General features: G+C 35.8%; 1 protein-coding gene across 5 annotated transcripts in view; it reads right to left on the reverse strand.

The window, feature by feature from the left end:
• The window catches only part of LOC135195337 (protein apterous-like), a 237,254-nt gene that overhangs the window by 66,594 nt on the left and 153,160 nt on the right, over positions 1–17,500 (reverse strand). For 3 of the 5 annotated variants that reach the window (XM_064221679.1, XM_064221732.1, XM_064221624.1), the window contains exon 5: positions 15,220–15,484. In XM_064221679.1, coding sequence (XP_064077749.1) covers positions 15,220–15,484 — 265 coding nt within the window. The remainder of the gene's footprint in view (positions 1–15,219; positions 15,485–17,500) is intronic. The other 2 variants (XM_064221894.1, XM_064221814.1) reach the window with 1 other exon arrangement.

Here is a 17,500-nt window from a genome sequence, read left to right on the forward strand (position 1 = left end):
AACGACGAGGGAAGGAAGAGAGAGAGAGAGAGAAAGTACAAGAGAGACGTGAAAGTAAACTTTATTTTTTGGTGGCTTCCTTTTTGGAGATCGAGACGCTGTGTTTCTGCAAGGAACGACATCTTTTATTTCCATCTCTCTCTCTCTCTCTCTCTCTCTCTCTCTCTCTCTCTCCTGACTTGATAACTGTCATTTTAATAGTATGTGGTTCTTCCCTCTTTCTGATAATTGTCACTCTAATCTTTTGTCTCTCTTATTCTCTCTCTGATAATTGTTATTTCTCTCTCTCTCTCTCTCTCTCTCTCTCTCTCTCTCTCTCTCTCCTAACTTGATAACTGTCATTTTAATACTATTTGGTTCTTCCCTCTTTCTCTCTGATAACTGTTATTCTAATAGTTTGTCTCTCATATTCTCTCTCGGATAACTGTTAGTTTACTCTCTCTCTCTCTTTCTCTCTCTGACAACTGTTATTCTCATCTTTCGTCTCTCATATTCTCTCTCTGATAACTGCTAGTTTGCTCTCTCTCTCTCTCTCTCTCTCTCTCTCTCAATTTCAGCATTTACGGGAACAAATATTTTAATCCCAAATAAATATTTATTACAACTATTTCCTTCATATCGGAAACACGAGTCTCTCTCTCTCTCTCTCTCTCTCTCTCTCTCTCTCTCTCTCTCTCTCTCTCTCTCTCTCTCTCTCTCAATTTGAGCAGTTACGGGAACAGATATTTTAATCCCAAATAGATATTTATTACAACTATTTCCTTCATATCGGAAACACCGGCCATTGCGTAGAGAAATCAGTGCATTGCCCAGTCAAAATACAGCCTATTGGAAAGATAAAATAAATAAAAATAAGAAAAAAATATATAAAGAAAGTTAAAGCAGCTGGGTCAGCTTTTCAAATTTGTCGGGGAAGGCTTTCGGGCCTAATGCTTGATGACAGCCTACTACCAGACACACAGGGCTTCTGTCGACGGAAGGACAGACGAGAGAGAGAGAGAGAGAGAGAGAGAGAGAGAGAGAGAGAGAGAGAGAGAGAAAGGACTCAAGAGGAGGAATGGGGTCGAAAGGTTGACGTTTATAACGAAACGTATACTGAAACATTCCAGTGCAAAGGAAACATAGATGGGTGTGAAAATAAATTAAATATATAATTCGAAACATTCCAATGCAAAGGAAAGATAGATGGGGTTAAGATAAATTAAATATACAATTTGAAACATTCCAATGCAAAGAAAAGATAGATAGATGATGAAATGAAATTGATATAATTTGAAACATTCCAATGCAAAGAAAAGATAGATGGGGGTGAAAATGAATTAAATATATAATTTGGAACATTCCAATGCAAAGGAAAGATAGATGGGGTGAAATTAAATTAAATATATAATTTGAAACATTCCAATGCAAAGAAAACATAGATGGGGCTGAAAATAAATTAAATTATAATTGCAATGTTGAGGATTATGTTAACGAAGCGGAGATAAAGAAAACGAGAAGCAGAAAAAGAATAGGGAAATAATGAATAAATGAATAGCAAATTTGGGGTTTCATTAGCGATGGTTATTAATGAAGAAAGATATTCACTCTGCGTTAAAGAGAGAGAGAGAGAGAGAGAGAGAGAGAGAGAGAGAGAGAGAGAGAGAGAGAGAGAGAGAGAGAGAGAGAGAGAGGCAGATATAAACTTGAATACAGACCCAAAGAGACAGGGACAAGAGTAAAGAAAGAAGAGGACACAGCAATAGATAGAAGAGGAGACATACAGATGATAGAGAGAGAGAGAGAGAGAGAGAGAGAGAGAGAGAGAGAGAGAGAGAGAGAGAGAGAGAGGCAGACAATAAGATAAATACAAGCACAATGCAGAGAACACAATAATGGATAAAAGAGAAGACGTAAAGATGGATACAAAGAAAGAGAGAGAGAGAGAGAGAGAGAGAGAGAGAGAGAGAGAGAGAGGCCCAAATCCTAACCTGGATGACTACTGACAGGTGGTTTGCTTCGACTGCAGATGACTTCAAAGATACCTGACTTAGCCCAACACTTCCCTTCACGTTTAGAAGCGGCCTTTGGTGAACCACTTACTCAAAAACTCGTTGCTATTTATCTGTTTATCTGTTTATTAATTTGTTCATTTCTTTTTCCGCTTTTAATAAGTGGTCTCTTCTTTCTTGATGTATTTTGCATTGCCTACTGTTACGTCTTTCTAATGAACACCTTATTCTTTGGAAATTTGAATTTCAAGTCAGTGGCCCCTGTGGACTTGTTCCATTGGAATGGAGCTCGTCCTCTGAATAATAATAATAATAATATAATAATAATAATAATAATAATAATAATAATAATAATAATAATAATAACCCAGTCGAATAGGATGCCTGTGATAGACAAAAAATGATGATAATAATATTTTTCAAAAATTTTCTTTATCGAGGAACCATTTCATGGTTCAGTTCTCTCTCTCTCTCTCTCTCTCTCTCTCTCTCTCTCTGTCTCTCTCTTCTCTCTCTCTCTATCCACTGCAGTGTTCTCTTCTTCCTTTCCTTTATATTTGTCCCTGTCTCTTTAGGTCTGTATTCACATTTATAACTGCCTCTCTCTCTCTCTCCAAAAAATAAACAATCCCTCCCTGACAAGGCCCAATCCCAAACTAATCTTCCCTTCCCAGTCATCTGCTCCCAAATCCCCCTCCCCCACCTCCCCCTCCAAGTAACAGCACAACAACCAGGTCTAGGTTGCGACATAGTATGAATTAATGGTATCTTCAATGCCCAAGAGAAACTTCTTAAAATATATTAAAAAAGGGGAGATGAAAAGAAGAGAGAGAGGAGAGAGAGGAGAGAGAGAGAGATAGAGAGCGAGAAGAGAGAACATTACTTATACAAATTAAAAGTCGATTATGGAGCAAAATGCTGAGTGGCGGAGAGAGAGAGAGAGAGAGGAGAGAGAGAGAGAGAGAGAGAGGAGAACAGGATTATTTGGGTAGTGCGTACGAATGGTTTCTGTAATAAACTTTACATTTAAAAATATATATACATAAATTTTATTGATTTATTCTACTTATTATGCATGAGATTACGTGTTCTTCACTGATTCAGAAGGTGAAAGGTATATATATATATATATATATATATATATATATATATATATATATATATATATATATATATCTATATATATGTATATATAGATATGATATATATATATATATCTATATATATATGATATATATACGTATATATATATTCATATATATAATATATTCTATATATTATATCTATATATATAAGTATATATATATATCTATATATATATATAATATATATTCATGTATTTTAATACATATACAAATATGTAATATATGTGTATATTATACTATTATATATATGTATTTATTATATATTATAATATATATTATATATATATTATGTCCACCTATAAATACAAATGTATATGTATAAATATAACCTGTTTGTTCGTATGAATGTATGTATATGTACGTGTGAAAAGGCAGAGATATGGGAAAATTTTCACGCTTACATACATAGTATATATAATAATGCACTGCATAATTCAACGCAAATATACGTAAATATTAAACGCACGTAGACAGCTTTAGCATCATCCACGTTCTGTGTAATTCACCAAATCTTGATATATATCACCACTTATAGTGAGCGTTTGGAAGCATAATTATATCCTCCCTTAGAATGGTCCCAGATTACGATCTCTACAGCTTCGGCTCAAAAAAAAATTATCACGTTTTATTGCAATGTTTGGAATAGCTGTCAAAAAAAAAGAGCGAGAAAAAGTTACTCAATGCATGATATGGATATCACGAAGATTTATAAAACTGGCACGATGCATTGTGGGCAAAATAAATTGTGCTTTATGGATGCATAAAATGGTAAAGTTATGCGTTATGAAAATAAACCGATCGTTAATGAAAACTGCGCGATGCTTTCTAACTGTGTGTATGGAACGGTAACGTTACATGCATTATGTAAATAACCCGATTTTTTATAGGAACGAAGCGATGCTTTATGGAAAAAGAAATCGTCTTATGCTTTGTAGCTGCAATAGGCGATGCAGCGCGTGAAATAACACACCAATTAATGGGATCCGAACGCATGTTTCTGGCAATGAGCGAAACGCGCTGGAAACGGTTTGCAACGGAAGAAGCGTTATGCAAAGGGGAGGGAGTTCTTCATTACGTATGTAAAGTCGTATTTTATTATGCAGTAAATTTCCAGTTTTATGCGACGAATCTATAAATCATTCTCACGGCACCGGCCGCTTAACGCGTCATAAATTTGATTGGAGCGAGTTATGGCTTGCATTCATATGCATTTATGTACAGCGCTTACACACACACACACACACATACAAAAGAAAAATTATGATAAAAGAATAAGACTGGATACGAACAAAAGCTTGATTTTAAATATAAATATATATATATATATATACTATATATAACTTGACATATCCATATATCTATATAATATATATATATATAATATATATATATATATATTTATATTTATGATATTTATTTATTTAGTATATGTATGTATTTGTGGGTGGGTTTTTGGGTATATGAATATATACACATTTATATCCATGTGTGTATTAATTATTATTATTATTATTATTATTATTATTATTATTATATTATTATTATTATTATTATTATTATTATTTTTCGCTATCCTCTTACTTTCTGCTTCTTCATCTTATAAGACCCTTTAGGCAGTAGTGCCGTCAGTGCACCTCATGCAGAGCGCTGCAAGCATTACTTAAGGTTCTTTGCAGTGTCCCCTCGACCTATCCGCTAACCCCTTCATTCCTTTTTACTGTATCTCCGTTCATATTCTCTCTCTTTCGTCTTACTTCCCACCCTCTCCCAACAATAATAGCGCTACTGCGAAGCGTTCCCTGTTACACCTTTCAAACCTTTTCAACCGTCAAATATCCTTTTCTGCGCTGAATGACCTCGTGGGTCCCAGCGCTTGGCCTTTGGCCTGTTTTGGGTTAAATTTTATATTTCATTCTTTCATTCGTATCGGAAGAGTTCCCGTTGCTTTTTGCATTTTAAAATAATTGTATCTTCGTATTCCTGAATATTTCAAATGTTTTTTTGATATTTTATTTTCCATCTTGTTACTCTTTTGTTCCTATCTTCCTTTATTCTCTACTTTACTCTATTTCCTTAACCCCCCAACATTCAAGTTCTTCCCCGAATCTCTCCTGACACCAAGTTCATCCCAATATCGGTCACTCATTCATTGTTTTACATCTTTTTAACTTTCATGTTCCTCCGATCTTCCTTCCCATTCTACATTTCCTTTCACCTCCTCAATCCTCCATTTTTATTTCCCCGTTTATTATCTCCCACCATAATCCTCGCTTCTTCCTATTCTGATGCTTATCTGGAATCGGCCTTCAATAATAATTTGCCGCTGACTTCCGAATCGATACAATGGAAAACCCACCCTCACGCCTTGGGGATGTTCGGTAACGCAACGCACGCCACTTCACTCACTCACCTCACACCCAACACACACGTACACACGCTCACACACAGGAGATGTGTTGCTCAGAGCAAACAAGGGATAACAAGACAGCCACAATTGAAGGGTAAACGGACGATAATAATGGCTCTTGGAATGGAGGAGGGGGAGGAGGAGAGGAGGGGAGGGAGGGGAGGGGAGGAGGAGGAGGAGGAGGAGGATGAGGATAGGAGTAGAGGAAGGTGAAGGAGGAGTAAAGAGGAGCTAAGAGGAAAGTGACAGTGATAATGAATGATGATGATTAGATGGATTATATTTCTATGTAAACGAATTGACGAATTAATTATCAACAAAGTAGTTTTTAAACGTCTTGGTCTATTGAGGGTCATTTATATCCTCAATAAATTTGAGTGTTTTTTATCATAAAATGAAGATAAGCAGAAATAAAAATAATTACAATCAATAGTTCTGTAATTGCTATGGAAGTACAAAAACAAAAACACAAAAATGAACAACGGTAATAATAAGATAATTTTGAAGAGCGATTCCTATGAAAAGATAAAAAAAAGAATGAAATTCGAAATCCGATATACCACATTGGGAAAGGACAGACAAGCTCCCACCCCCTAACCCCTCCACCGACCCTCTACCCCCTACTCCTTACCCCCCTACCCCCTGGACTGAGGATGATTAGACGGTCCTTCGGTAGCTACGCTCTTGAGCCTTAGAGAGAAAGAGGATAGGATGGGAGGGTGTCCTGGGAGGGGGGGGGTAGGGGGGTGAGAAGGGTAGGGGGACTGGGGGCGAGTGGCAGCAGCCGCCGTCACCACCACCGCCTATGAGTGGCGATTGTTTGCACAACCCTAACAATAACAATCAATAACAACCCCCCTGGAGAGGTGACGGTGTTGTTATCATTGTCCGAGCTCGGAAACCAGGCATATGTTGCTCAAATTATACACTTTGGGACGTCACACGCGCCCCGCTCTTGTCTCTCTCTCTCTATCTCTCTCTCTCTCTCTCTCTCAGTGTCTCTTCAAATGCTCGCTCCCTTCCCCCTTTCAAGCCTTTCTTCTTCTTCTTCCTTTTTTAATTCTTTTCTCTTCCCTGTCTCTTTGGCCCTTCGTTCTGTCTCTCGTCACGAGTGCCATGGACGAGGAGGAGGACTTTGAGAGAGAAGCCGTTCAGGAAGGGTTGAGAGAGAGAGAGAGAGAGAGAGAGAGAGAGAGAGAGGATAATAAGTTTTCATATTTGGCATCTTTTTATACTAACAATATTTGAAAAATATAAATGAAAATTCATGTTGCCAAATACCATCTAATTGCCAGTGAAACGTTTTGTACGGGAGAGAGAGAGAGAGAGAGATGAGAGATGAGAGAGACTAAGAGACGAGGAGAGAGAGGATAATAAGATTTCATATTTGGCATCTTTTTATACTAACAATATTTGAAAAATAAAATAAAAATATTGGTTGCCAGTGAAACGCTTTGTGGATAATCAGGTGTTATAATTGGTATTTTTTAAACTAGCAATCATTAAAAAAGATCACACAGCTAAATATCTTCTAATTGCTAAGAAAGACAGAGAAAGTATAGTTCAGTGTTTTATTAGGCATTTTTCTTGAAAAAAAAAAAATCAGATTCCTAAAAAGATGATCTAAATGGCAGTGAATCGTTTAATAAGAATGACGTTTTATATATCTGATAATTTTGATATTTGGAAAAAAAGGCAATATTTAAACAATGAAAAGCAAAAAAAAAAAAAAAAAAAAAAAAAAAAAAAAAAAAAAAAATTTCACACTACTACAAAAACATCTAAATACCAGTGAAGCTGAGTATTATTATATTTAGTATTTTTATTTGAAAAATATGGAAATATATGAACAAGGGGATATTTGAGTATTAAATTCAGTATTTTTCTTTGAAAAATGAAAATCCAAAAACAAATAAGTTTCAGAAATTAAAACATCTTAGTACCATTGAAACAATTCACAAAATATTGTATTTTTCATTGTAAAAGGAAAAGCCAAAAACAAATAAGTTTTAGAAATAGAAAAAAAAATCTTAATACCATTGAAACAACTCACCCAAAAAGAAAGCAAGAAAAAAAAAAACTCAGAACACGACCTTCCTCAAAAGGCAAATGAATAAATAAATAAATAAATAAATGCAATCTGTCCCGTCATTACAAACGTATGAAGCGACACGAAGTGGCCCACGCGTGGCAGCAGCGTCGGAACAAAGGAACGTGGAATGAAATAAAAATAGAGAATAGGAATAACAATGGAGCGAGGAGTAATAAAGGAAAAGGTTGATGATGATAATAATAGGAACTCGAGGACTGGAGAAGAGAGCCCGAACAGACAAGACAAGACGTCACTTGAACGAGGACAGAAGAGGATCTCGAGTCGGACTCGAAATGAAAACAGTTGATTGTGAAAGTTGGATGAAGGGTGGGGGATTTGGGGATGGGGGGGATGGTAAATGGTTTCGAAATCGATCGAGAATTCGAAACGACGGAAGAACAGATACGGAAGAGGAAGAAGAGGGGGAGGGAGAGTGGCTGCATAGAGAGAGAGAGAGAGAGAGAGAGGAGAGAGACAACAATAGGAAATTTTGAAATTTTATGCACACGGGAATGTTTTAAGTGAGTTAGCAAAATGCTGAATGGTATGGGTATCATCATAATTTTTTGTTGCTTCCTTTGTTGTAAAAGGGATTAGATAAGTAATGAATATTATTATTACTACTATTAACCAAACTTTAATGACTGCTGTTGATGATTAAGCCGCACAAAGTTTTTCTCAGCGTTAATGAGGTCTACGAACATGTCTGAAGTCAATGAATACAGATGTGATGAAAGACATATATGAGGCATCTCAAATCACTGGATATGCAGTTACAAATGAAACTTATTGGAATGAAAGAATTTCAGCTGCCTGAAATACACCCTTCAAAATACCTACAGACAACCAATTTCTACTCTTTACCCGAAAAGATTCGAATTATTTGTGAATCAGCGGATGAATAAAGATGTATCAGTCATTTCACCAAGTAAAAACGAATGTGTGTTCCACTTCTGTCCCTCCATGTTGGGTTTTCACAAGAATTAAGATGCTCGAAAATTGCCCTAAGAATTAAGAGGCTCGAAAATTTTCCCAAGAAAATTACCCCAGGAATTAAGAGGCTCGAAAAACTGCCCCAAAGAATTAAGGTGCTCGAAAATTGCCCCAAGAATTAAGAGGCTCGGAAAATTGCCCCAAGAAGTAAGAGGCTCGAAAATTGCCCAGATAAGTCATACCCATGTTGCTGGCAAAAGGTCGCAGAGCAAACAGCTTGTTCAGTGCATATAAACACGGCCGTTATTGACAGAAGCTTACAGAACGAAAAGGCGGCTGTCAATAAAGATTCAAGGCATGGGGATGCAACAGTCACAGCAGCGACAAAGTCTGCAGCATTCAAATCTGCAAGAAAGACTGCAGCATTCACAGCAGCAAGAAAGACTGCAGCAGTCACAGCCGTAACAAAGCCTGCAGCATTCACAGCAGCAAGAAAGACTGCGGCATTCACAGCAGTAACAAAGCCTGCAGCATTCACCACTGCAAGAAAGACTGCAGCATTCACATCAGCAAGAAAGACTGCAGCAGTCACAGCAGTAACAAAGCCTGCAGTATTCACAGCAGCAAGAAATATTGCGGCATTCACAGCAGTAACAAAGCCTGCAGTATTCACACCAGCATCAAAAACTGCAGTATTCACAGCATTAACAAAACCTGCAGCATTCACACCAGCATCTAAGACCGCTGTAATCACAGCAGTAACAAAAATTGCAGCATTCACAGCAGTAACAAAGCCTGCAACATTCACAACAGCAAGAAAGACTGCTGCAGTCACAGCAGCATCTAAGACCAGCAGTCAGAACAGCATCAAAGCCAGGAGCATTCACAAGAGACAAAGTCTGCAACATACATAGCAATAGTAAAGACTGCAGCAACCACAGCAGCAACAAAGCCTGCAGCGTTCACAGCATTGCAGTCCGAGCAGCAAGAAATCATGCAGCAGTCACAAGAACAGAAAAAAAAACCCAAAGGGTATCACAGCAGGCCAGTCGCACGAGCTAGGTAGCGTCCGTTACTACAAGTAATCGGGAATTTCTCTCATTGGCTGAGCTCGCCAGCCAATGAAAACGCCTGAGACAAACCGATTGGGGGAGTTGCATTTGCATTATTCAAATAACAACACAAGGGGTTAAGATAAAAAGATGAACTTGCGTCTCAAAAACTATCAAAGGATTGTTATTCAAAATTCTCGACAACTTTTTAAAAATGACGATGGTTTACAAAAAAAAAAAAAAAAAAAAAAAAAGTGAACAAGAAGTGGTCCATCGGAATGATTTAATTTCATTTTCTTATTTACATTTTCATTCGTATATTATTTAGAAACATTCTTATCTCTCTCTCTCTCTCTCTCTCAAAGAAAACTACGAGCAATTTATTCATTCAATTAAAAGGAAAAACTCGTAGACCTTTTGGAAGTAGACGTGAAATAACTTCGTAAATTCTCTCCTCCCTTGAAATTGTTACATTGAAAATATAAAAAGATTGGTGGTTAATCTCTCTCTCTCTCTCTCTCTCTCTCTCTCTCTCTCTCTCTCTCGTCCCAGCTTCGTATCCTCCCGACATCCTGACGCTTAAAAGTTCGTAAACGTCCGAAGGAATATTTACAACAAGAGGTTCTCGACGAACATCCACCTCCTACTCCTACTCCTCTTCTTCTTCTTCTTCTTCTTCGTCTTCTTCCTCTTCCTCCCACTATCCCCCTCCTCCCTCCCTTCTCTCTATCTATCTCTCTCTCCTTCTTCCCCCCTGGGTCTCCCCCCCTCCCCGGCACCCATCTCATCTCTTGCCAGCCTCTACCGAAGGGCAATTAACAGCCGATGGTAGAGATGCTTCGGTCCATCTCGGGGGCTGTAAACTGTCCTGGTGATGGTAGTGGTAGTGGTGGTGGTGGTGGTGGATAGGAATGGTGGTGATGGCAGTGGATGGGCTCAGGAATGGCAGTTAGATAGTAGTAGGCGGGATAGAAGTACACGGTGCTGTTTATGAGAGGAGAGAGAGAAGTGTATGGGTGATGATGGCTGCAAAGTAAGTCAGGTGGGCCGATAGGTGATTTTACCTGAGCGGTGTGCAAACAGGTGAGATGTATAGAGTTTTATGAAGACAGAATCAGTAATTGATTTTTTAATAGAAAATGTCTATACAGTCTAGATGGAAATAACAAGAAAATCAATACTGATTCATAAAATGACACCAAATTATAACACTAAATGTTAAAATGATAAAGACATCGTGATTAGGTGCTGGAATACCTAATTAGCTAGCGAAGAGGCGATGTGATGGGACATATATCAGTGTAAGATATTTATAATTGCAAAAAACATTAGATATAAAATTATCAAGAAAAAATAACAATATTAGTTGAAATAAAAGAAATACAGTATCATCAGGATAACAGGACATTGATAGAACAATAACAATAAAAGGCTTAATGGGTAATTTTTTTAAAGCTTTTTTTACGTTACATGTTTTGTCCTTTTTTTTAGGCGAAGAAAAATAGAACCTAATTTTGACTTTAATGAGAAAGTACAGCAATGGGTCGTACTTGAAGGAATAAGACAAGACCAATTTCATTTTTAGTAATATTAGTATGAGCAAAAAAATACAAGATGGAATAAACACGTTGCATCTGTTATAGCAGTGATTTTCAAACTCATTCGTATTAAAGGGATACAATGATTAATTGATTGATTTATGGTTACTCAAACTGGCGTCGCTGCATGTAGGTTGTGGACGCCGTTGAGGGATACAAGGTGATACATAAGAATGTTAGGCGTACTAATATGAAGCAGAAATATTGACATGAGGGGATACAAGACGATACACAAAGATACCGTTTTGGAAAATTTACATAAAATATCATATGTGGGATACAAATACACATAGTTTTCTCATTTATGAGGAAATAATAAACTGATTTATTTGGATTCAAAACTGTAACTCGAAATGGCTTCGCAACAGCAAAGTTAATCGACGTGGAAGTTTATAATAATTTTGATGATCGTATAATAATTCAAAAGAAACCGGAAATAATCAAGACTGGTTTAAAAAAAAATAGTAACACGTGTCTAATTCTATTTTAGGGATGTTCAGAAACTTTAGCCATTATTGTAGTCTTCAGATTAATTTTTGTTGTTTTATTACTTCATGGGAAATAAATATGTAGCCTGATTAAAAAAAAAAAAGCGTTAGGTCATTGCTAAACATAATTGACCTATCAGAAAATTTTTTTTAGGTTACTGCTAAATATGGTTGACCTGTCAAAAAAAGGGTAAAAAAAATAAAAAATAAATAAATATAAAATTAACAAATCAAGTCGCTTTACTGTTGCTCCTATTCACCTGGGTTAAAAGGATCACCATTTATACGAGTCTATGATATTTTGGAAAGCATTATATGTATATAATATATATTATATATATATATATATATATATATATATATATATATATATATATATATATGCATGTATGTATGTATGTATATATATCATATATACATATATATATATATATATATATACATATATTATATATATATAATATATATATATATATATATATATATATATATACATATACATATATATATATATATATATATGTTATATATATATATCTATATATATATATATATATATATATAAATATATATATATCTATTTATATAACATATATATATATATATATATATATTGTATGTATATATCATACATACATATACATACATGCATATATATATTTATATATATATATATATATATATATATATATATATATTTATATACATATAATGCTTTCCAAATATCATAGACTCGTATAAATGGTGATCCTTTTAACCCAGGTGAATAGGAGAAACAGTAAAGTGACCTAATTTGTTAATTTTAGATATTTATTTATTTATTTTTTTTTTTTGACAGGTCAACCATGTTTAGCAGTAACCTAAAAAAATGTTCTGATCGGTCAATTATGTTTAGCAATGACCTAACGCTTTTTTTTAATCAGGCTACATATTTATCAGAAATTCATCAGTGATGATTTATTATTCCATCTTTCTGTTCGCCTGTTTCTGTTCCCTTTCATTTATTCATTTTCTCTTTTGCCTTTGGTTACTGACGACGAAATATTAAATATATATATAAATATATATATATATATATATATATATATATATATATATATATATATATATATATATATATTTAATATTCCGACGTCAGTAACCAAAGGCAAAATAAAAAGTGAATAAATGAAAGGGAACAGAAACAGACGAACAGAAAGATAGAATAATAAATCATCACTGATGAATTTATGATAACAGGCAAAATTGATAGTTAAACAGCTGTTCTAAAAAGAACTGTATTACATCTACAAAAACAACGCATTAGACAGAGGCTGAATCTGATCTAGAAGATTACAGAAACACACTACCGGGTTTAATAGATTTAAATAAACCAGTTTCGTGTTATTTACAGTAACGCTAAACCACAGCGTGAATTGAAAGGGAATATATGAATAGCAATAAATAGGTTCTGTAGATGTTGGGGGTGTAAGAGGGGGTGTGGGTGGGCTGTGTCTGTCTAGTATATAGGTAGTAAGTAAGAATATGCAATGGAAGTTATAACACTAAAGAATTTATAAGAAGAAAGAACAATGCACAAGTAATGGCAGTTTATGAGGCAAATGGTAATTAGCCATTCAAACCCAAAAGTTGTTGAGAGCATTATAGAGTTGATAACATTATGATGACGAACATTGACCGTTACATTGAAATATGAGGTACGATGACAAATTATGATGTAGGTAGCAAAATCCGCATTATATATGCAATGAAGGAAATTTTACGAATAGGTAATGATGTTGAGGTTAAGTTAGTTTAACCAGACCACTGAGCTGATTATCAGTTCTCCTAGGGCTGGCCCGAATGATTAGATTTTTTTTTTACGCGGCTAGGAGCCAATTGGTTACCTAGCAACGGGACCTCCAGCTTTTTGTGGGATCCGAACCACTTTGTATCGAGAAATGAATTTCTAATCACCGTTAATAAATTCCTCCGATTCCACGTTGGCAGAGCGGGAAATCGAACTCGCGACTACCGAATCGCTAGGCGAGCTCGTAACCCACTCGACCAACGAGGAACTATGATGCTAAGGAAATCGGAAATCCCACTGTCACTGCATAGGCAACGAATAAACCGAAAATGTTACGAACGGGTAGCGAATCATTCATATAAACGAAATGAGATATGCGTCTGATAGGCAACATAATTTATAAACTTTAAGAAAACGTGTAATGATAATAAGAATTGTGTTATGAATTGATAGCGAATCTCTTACGTAAACGAACGTATTGAGAGAAAGGGGACAGGTACGGAATGTGAATATATTGATTAATCGTGAATTTATAACGCATCTCTTAAACAAGCGAGGGGTTGACAGCCGGTCATTTTCCTTCATGAATTCTACAGGGTGTCCATAAAGTCCCAGTACCATTACAAGTATTTATTGCTTGTAATGGTACTGGGACTTTATGGACACCCTGTACTTTGCCGAAGAAATGTACAACGCTTACGAATGAGCTAAAGTCATGTTACCCTTCTGTAGGCTTGATTGGTCTTCTGAGTCTTACAGATGAATTCTGAAGACTAAATTAAGACAAGGAATTGAAACAATGCCATACTCAGTCATGAGAGAAAGTATACAAAGCACATTATTTACTGAAAACATACCCAGTCATGAGAGAAATGGTACTGGGCACATTATTTAAAGAAAACATAGTCATGAGAGAAATTGTACTGGGCACATTATTTAAAGAGAGCATACTCAGTCATGAGAGAAAGGGTACATGGCACATTATTTACGGAAAACATACTTAGTCATGGGATAAATGGTACATAGCACATTATTTACAGAAAAGCTACAGAAAAAATAGTCACGAAAGAAATGGTAGTACATAGCACATATTTACTGAAAACACACTCAGTCGTGAGAGAAATAATACATAGACTTTTATTTACAGAAAACACACTCATTCACGAAATAATACATAGCCTATTACTTACAGAAAATAGGTTTGAAAGAGCATGGATAATAAGGTTATAGATGCTGATATGTATTCGTTTTGTCATAGAATTAGATCTGCAGCCTGGAAACGTATGTCAAGGTCATTTATAGTGGGGTCGAGTGATAAGGTTAAGGTCAGTCCAAGGCCCTGGGTCAATCAAGGGCTCCTCATTTGAATTTGGAAAGGCGTAGGATTTAGGATTAAAATTAAAAGCAGAAATAAAGAATGAAAGAGTAGGGGAGATGGATTATGTCTAAGGAAAGAAATACCTGCGAGGAAAGGATTAAATGAAATGAAACGAAGCTTGGTGTAGAGAGAGAGAGAGAGAGAGAGAGAGAGAGAGAGAGAGAGAGAGAGAGAGAGTTGTAAACGAGAATACAGACCTAAAGAGACGGGAACAATAATAAGGGACGAAGAGAACACAACAAGAGAGAGAAGACATAAAGATGGGCACAAAGAGAGAGAGAGAGAGAGAGAGAGAGAGAGAGAGAGAGAGAGAGAGAGAGAGAAACAAAATCCCAGCCACACTCACTCATGTTGGTGTCCATCGGCTCGTCCTTCGGTTTCCTCTTTCTCGGCCGTCCTTTGTGGTGGGTTCCGACGCCGTTGAAGTAGGGGATCTTCCCGCCGTGGTCCGGAGGCGAGAAGCCCTGTAGGACCTCCGGGGGCAGGTGCGGGTGGACGCCGTGGGGACCCGGAGGCAAGGGCGCCCCGGGCAGCGCCCCAGGGGGCATGCTCATGGGCGTGATGTATCCGCTTTCGAGTGGACTTGACATCTGGGTGGAGGAATACATGACCTGTTCAGATGTAGGAGGAATTGGCGAGAGAAAAAGGCTTTTTTAGGGGCACGGGCTCTTCACATAAATCCTATCAAATAAATCCTTAGACGTTAAAGATAATGACAGGACTACGAGAACGTCTCGTGTCGAGACGGTGTGTTCGAGATTGGAAATAAATGAGAAAATGGCCAATTTTTTTTTAAATATGAAAAAGATTTTTTTTGAATGTGAAAATGGTTATTTTTTTTAATATGTGAAAATGCTTATTTTTCAAATGTGAAAATGGGGGTTTTGTTGGATGTGAAAATAGTGAATTTTAAATGTGAAAATTGTGATTTTTTTAAAAATAAGAAAATGATTTTTTAATGTGAAAATAGTGATTTTTTTAGAATGTTAAAATGGTGATAATTTTTTCCAAATGAGAAAATGAGGATTTTATTTTTAATGAGGAAATTTTTTTTATATGTGAAAATGGTAATATTTTAGAATGTAAAAATGATGATTAATTTTTTAAATATGAAAATGGTGATTTTTTGCTATGTGAAAACGGTGAGTTTTTAAAATTTGATAATCGCGATTTTTTATATGAAATAGGTGCTTTTTTAAAAAGTGAAAATGGTGATTTTTGAATTGTAAAAATGGTGATTTTTCGTGAGAAAGCCTACTAGTTGAAAAATCTGTTCTAAAATGTTTAATAATCCTTTCATTATTTGATTTCCAATAGATTATTATTACGTTATTACGAAAAACATTGCCAGTCAGCAGAAGTTGTTTTTGGAATTTTCATCTACAAAACTTATAAATTGAAAGATTTTTAGAGATTACTGAGGTAAAGTTCAAAACCTAACACGCAGAATAAATACTATTTATGCATGCATATATTAGTAATCAATAATAATGTTCCAATTTAAGTATATAAAATATAGATTTAGCAAAACTACAAAAACGGCAATTTTCACGGTAATTCAAAAATAAAAAAAATGTGGGGGGGAAAAGAAATCTTCAAAATTAAATAGAATAAATTTGGAAGCCTTTTAGTAGTACATCAAAAAGAAGGGATAGTAGATGGAGTAAAGGACCCATTTCCCCAAAAAACATGGCCTTCAATGACCCTGGTAGTTGTGACGCCAGATAACTTATTATGTTAATATTTTGGAATACTCTGGCTTGACCACCGTATCTCTCTACCGTTTCTTTTTTACCCTATTATGGCGTTTCACTTATTTCTCTGAAATAGAATATATTATTAATGTTTTACATTATTAATTTTTTTACGGTTCTTTTACCCTTTTATCGTGTGTAGACCTCGGGCCTCATTGTGAACCATTACCTAACTCGCCAGACCACTCATGTTAGACCACTGTTTTCCTACTAGAATTTCAGACAGTTAGTATTCTACCCTTACCATTTTGTTTCCATATTAATTTTCGTCTCTTTCATCATCCTATTTCCCATTCCTCAATATTTCGTCTCTTTCGTAACAATCTTATTTTCTAATGGGTCTCGGGCCTCGCTGGGACCCATTTAGCCCCACAAACCAGATTCCTGAATTATTTTTATAATTTAGGTAACAATTGTTTTTATTTTATTTTATTTTTATTTTATTTTTTATTTTTTTATTTTTTTTGGGGGGGTTGTTTTAACCAGACGCCGAATCGCCCCTTCTTTTGTCTAGGGTAAGGCAAGGTATTATTCTACATATATACCTTGGGGGAAGGCCGCCTCTGTTACCTCAACTTTATCTTACCCTTACTTACCTACCCATTACCCTACCTTTGTCTTAATTACCCTCTTATTCCCCTAGCTTTATCCTACTATGACTTAACCCTGTTTCTTCGACTTCTTGGCCCTATAATGTATTCCTTTGGGATCTGTATATTCGTTAGTTTTATCACTATTTTGCTTTTTCCTGCCACCTTTTGTTACCATGTTCCTTTTAGCCGAAAAACTACTGGGATTGTTTCCCCACCCCCCGTAGGGGTTAGTCCCGCGAGTCCACCTCACTTAAAAAGTTCTTTGCAGCGTCCCTTCCTT

The sequence above is a fragment of the Macrobrachium nipponense genome, chromosome 11, assembly GCF_015104395.2.
Source record: "Macrobrachium nipponense isolate FS-2020 chromosome 11, ASM1510439v2, whole genome shotgun sequence".
Lineage (NCBI taxonomy): Eukaryota > Metazoa > Arthropoda > Malacostraca > Decapoda > Palaemonidae > Macrobrachium > Macrobrachium nipponense.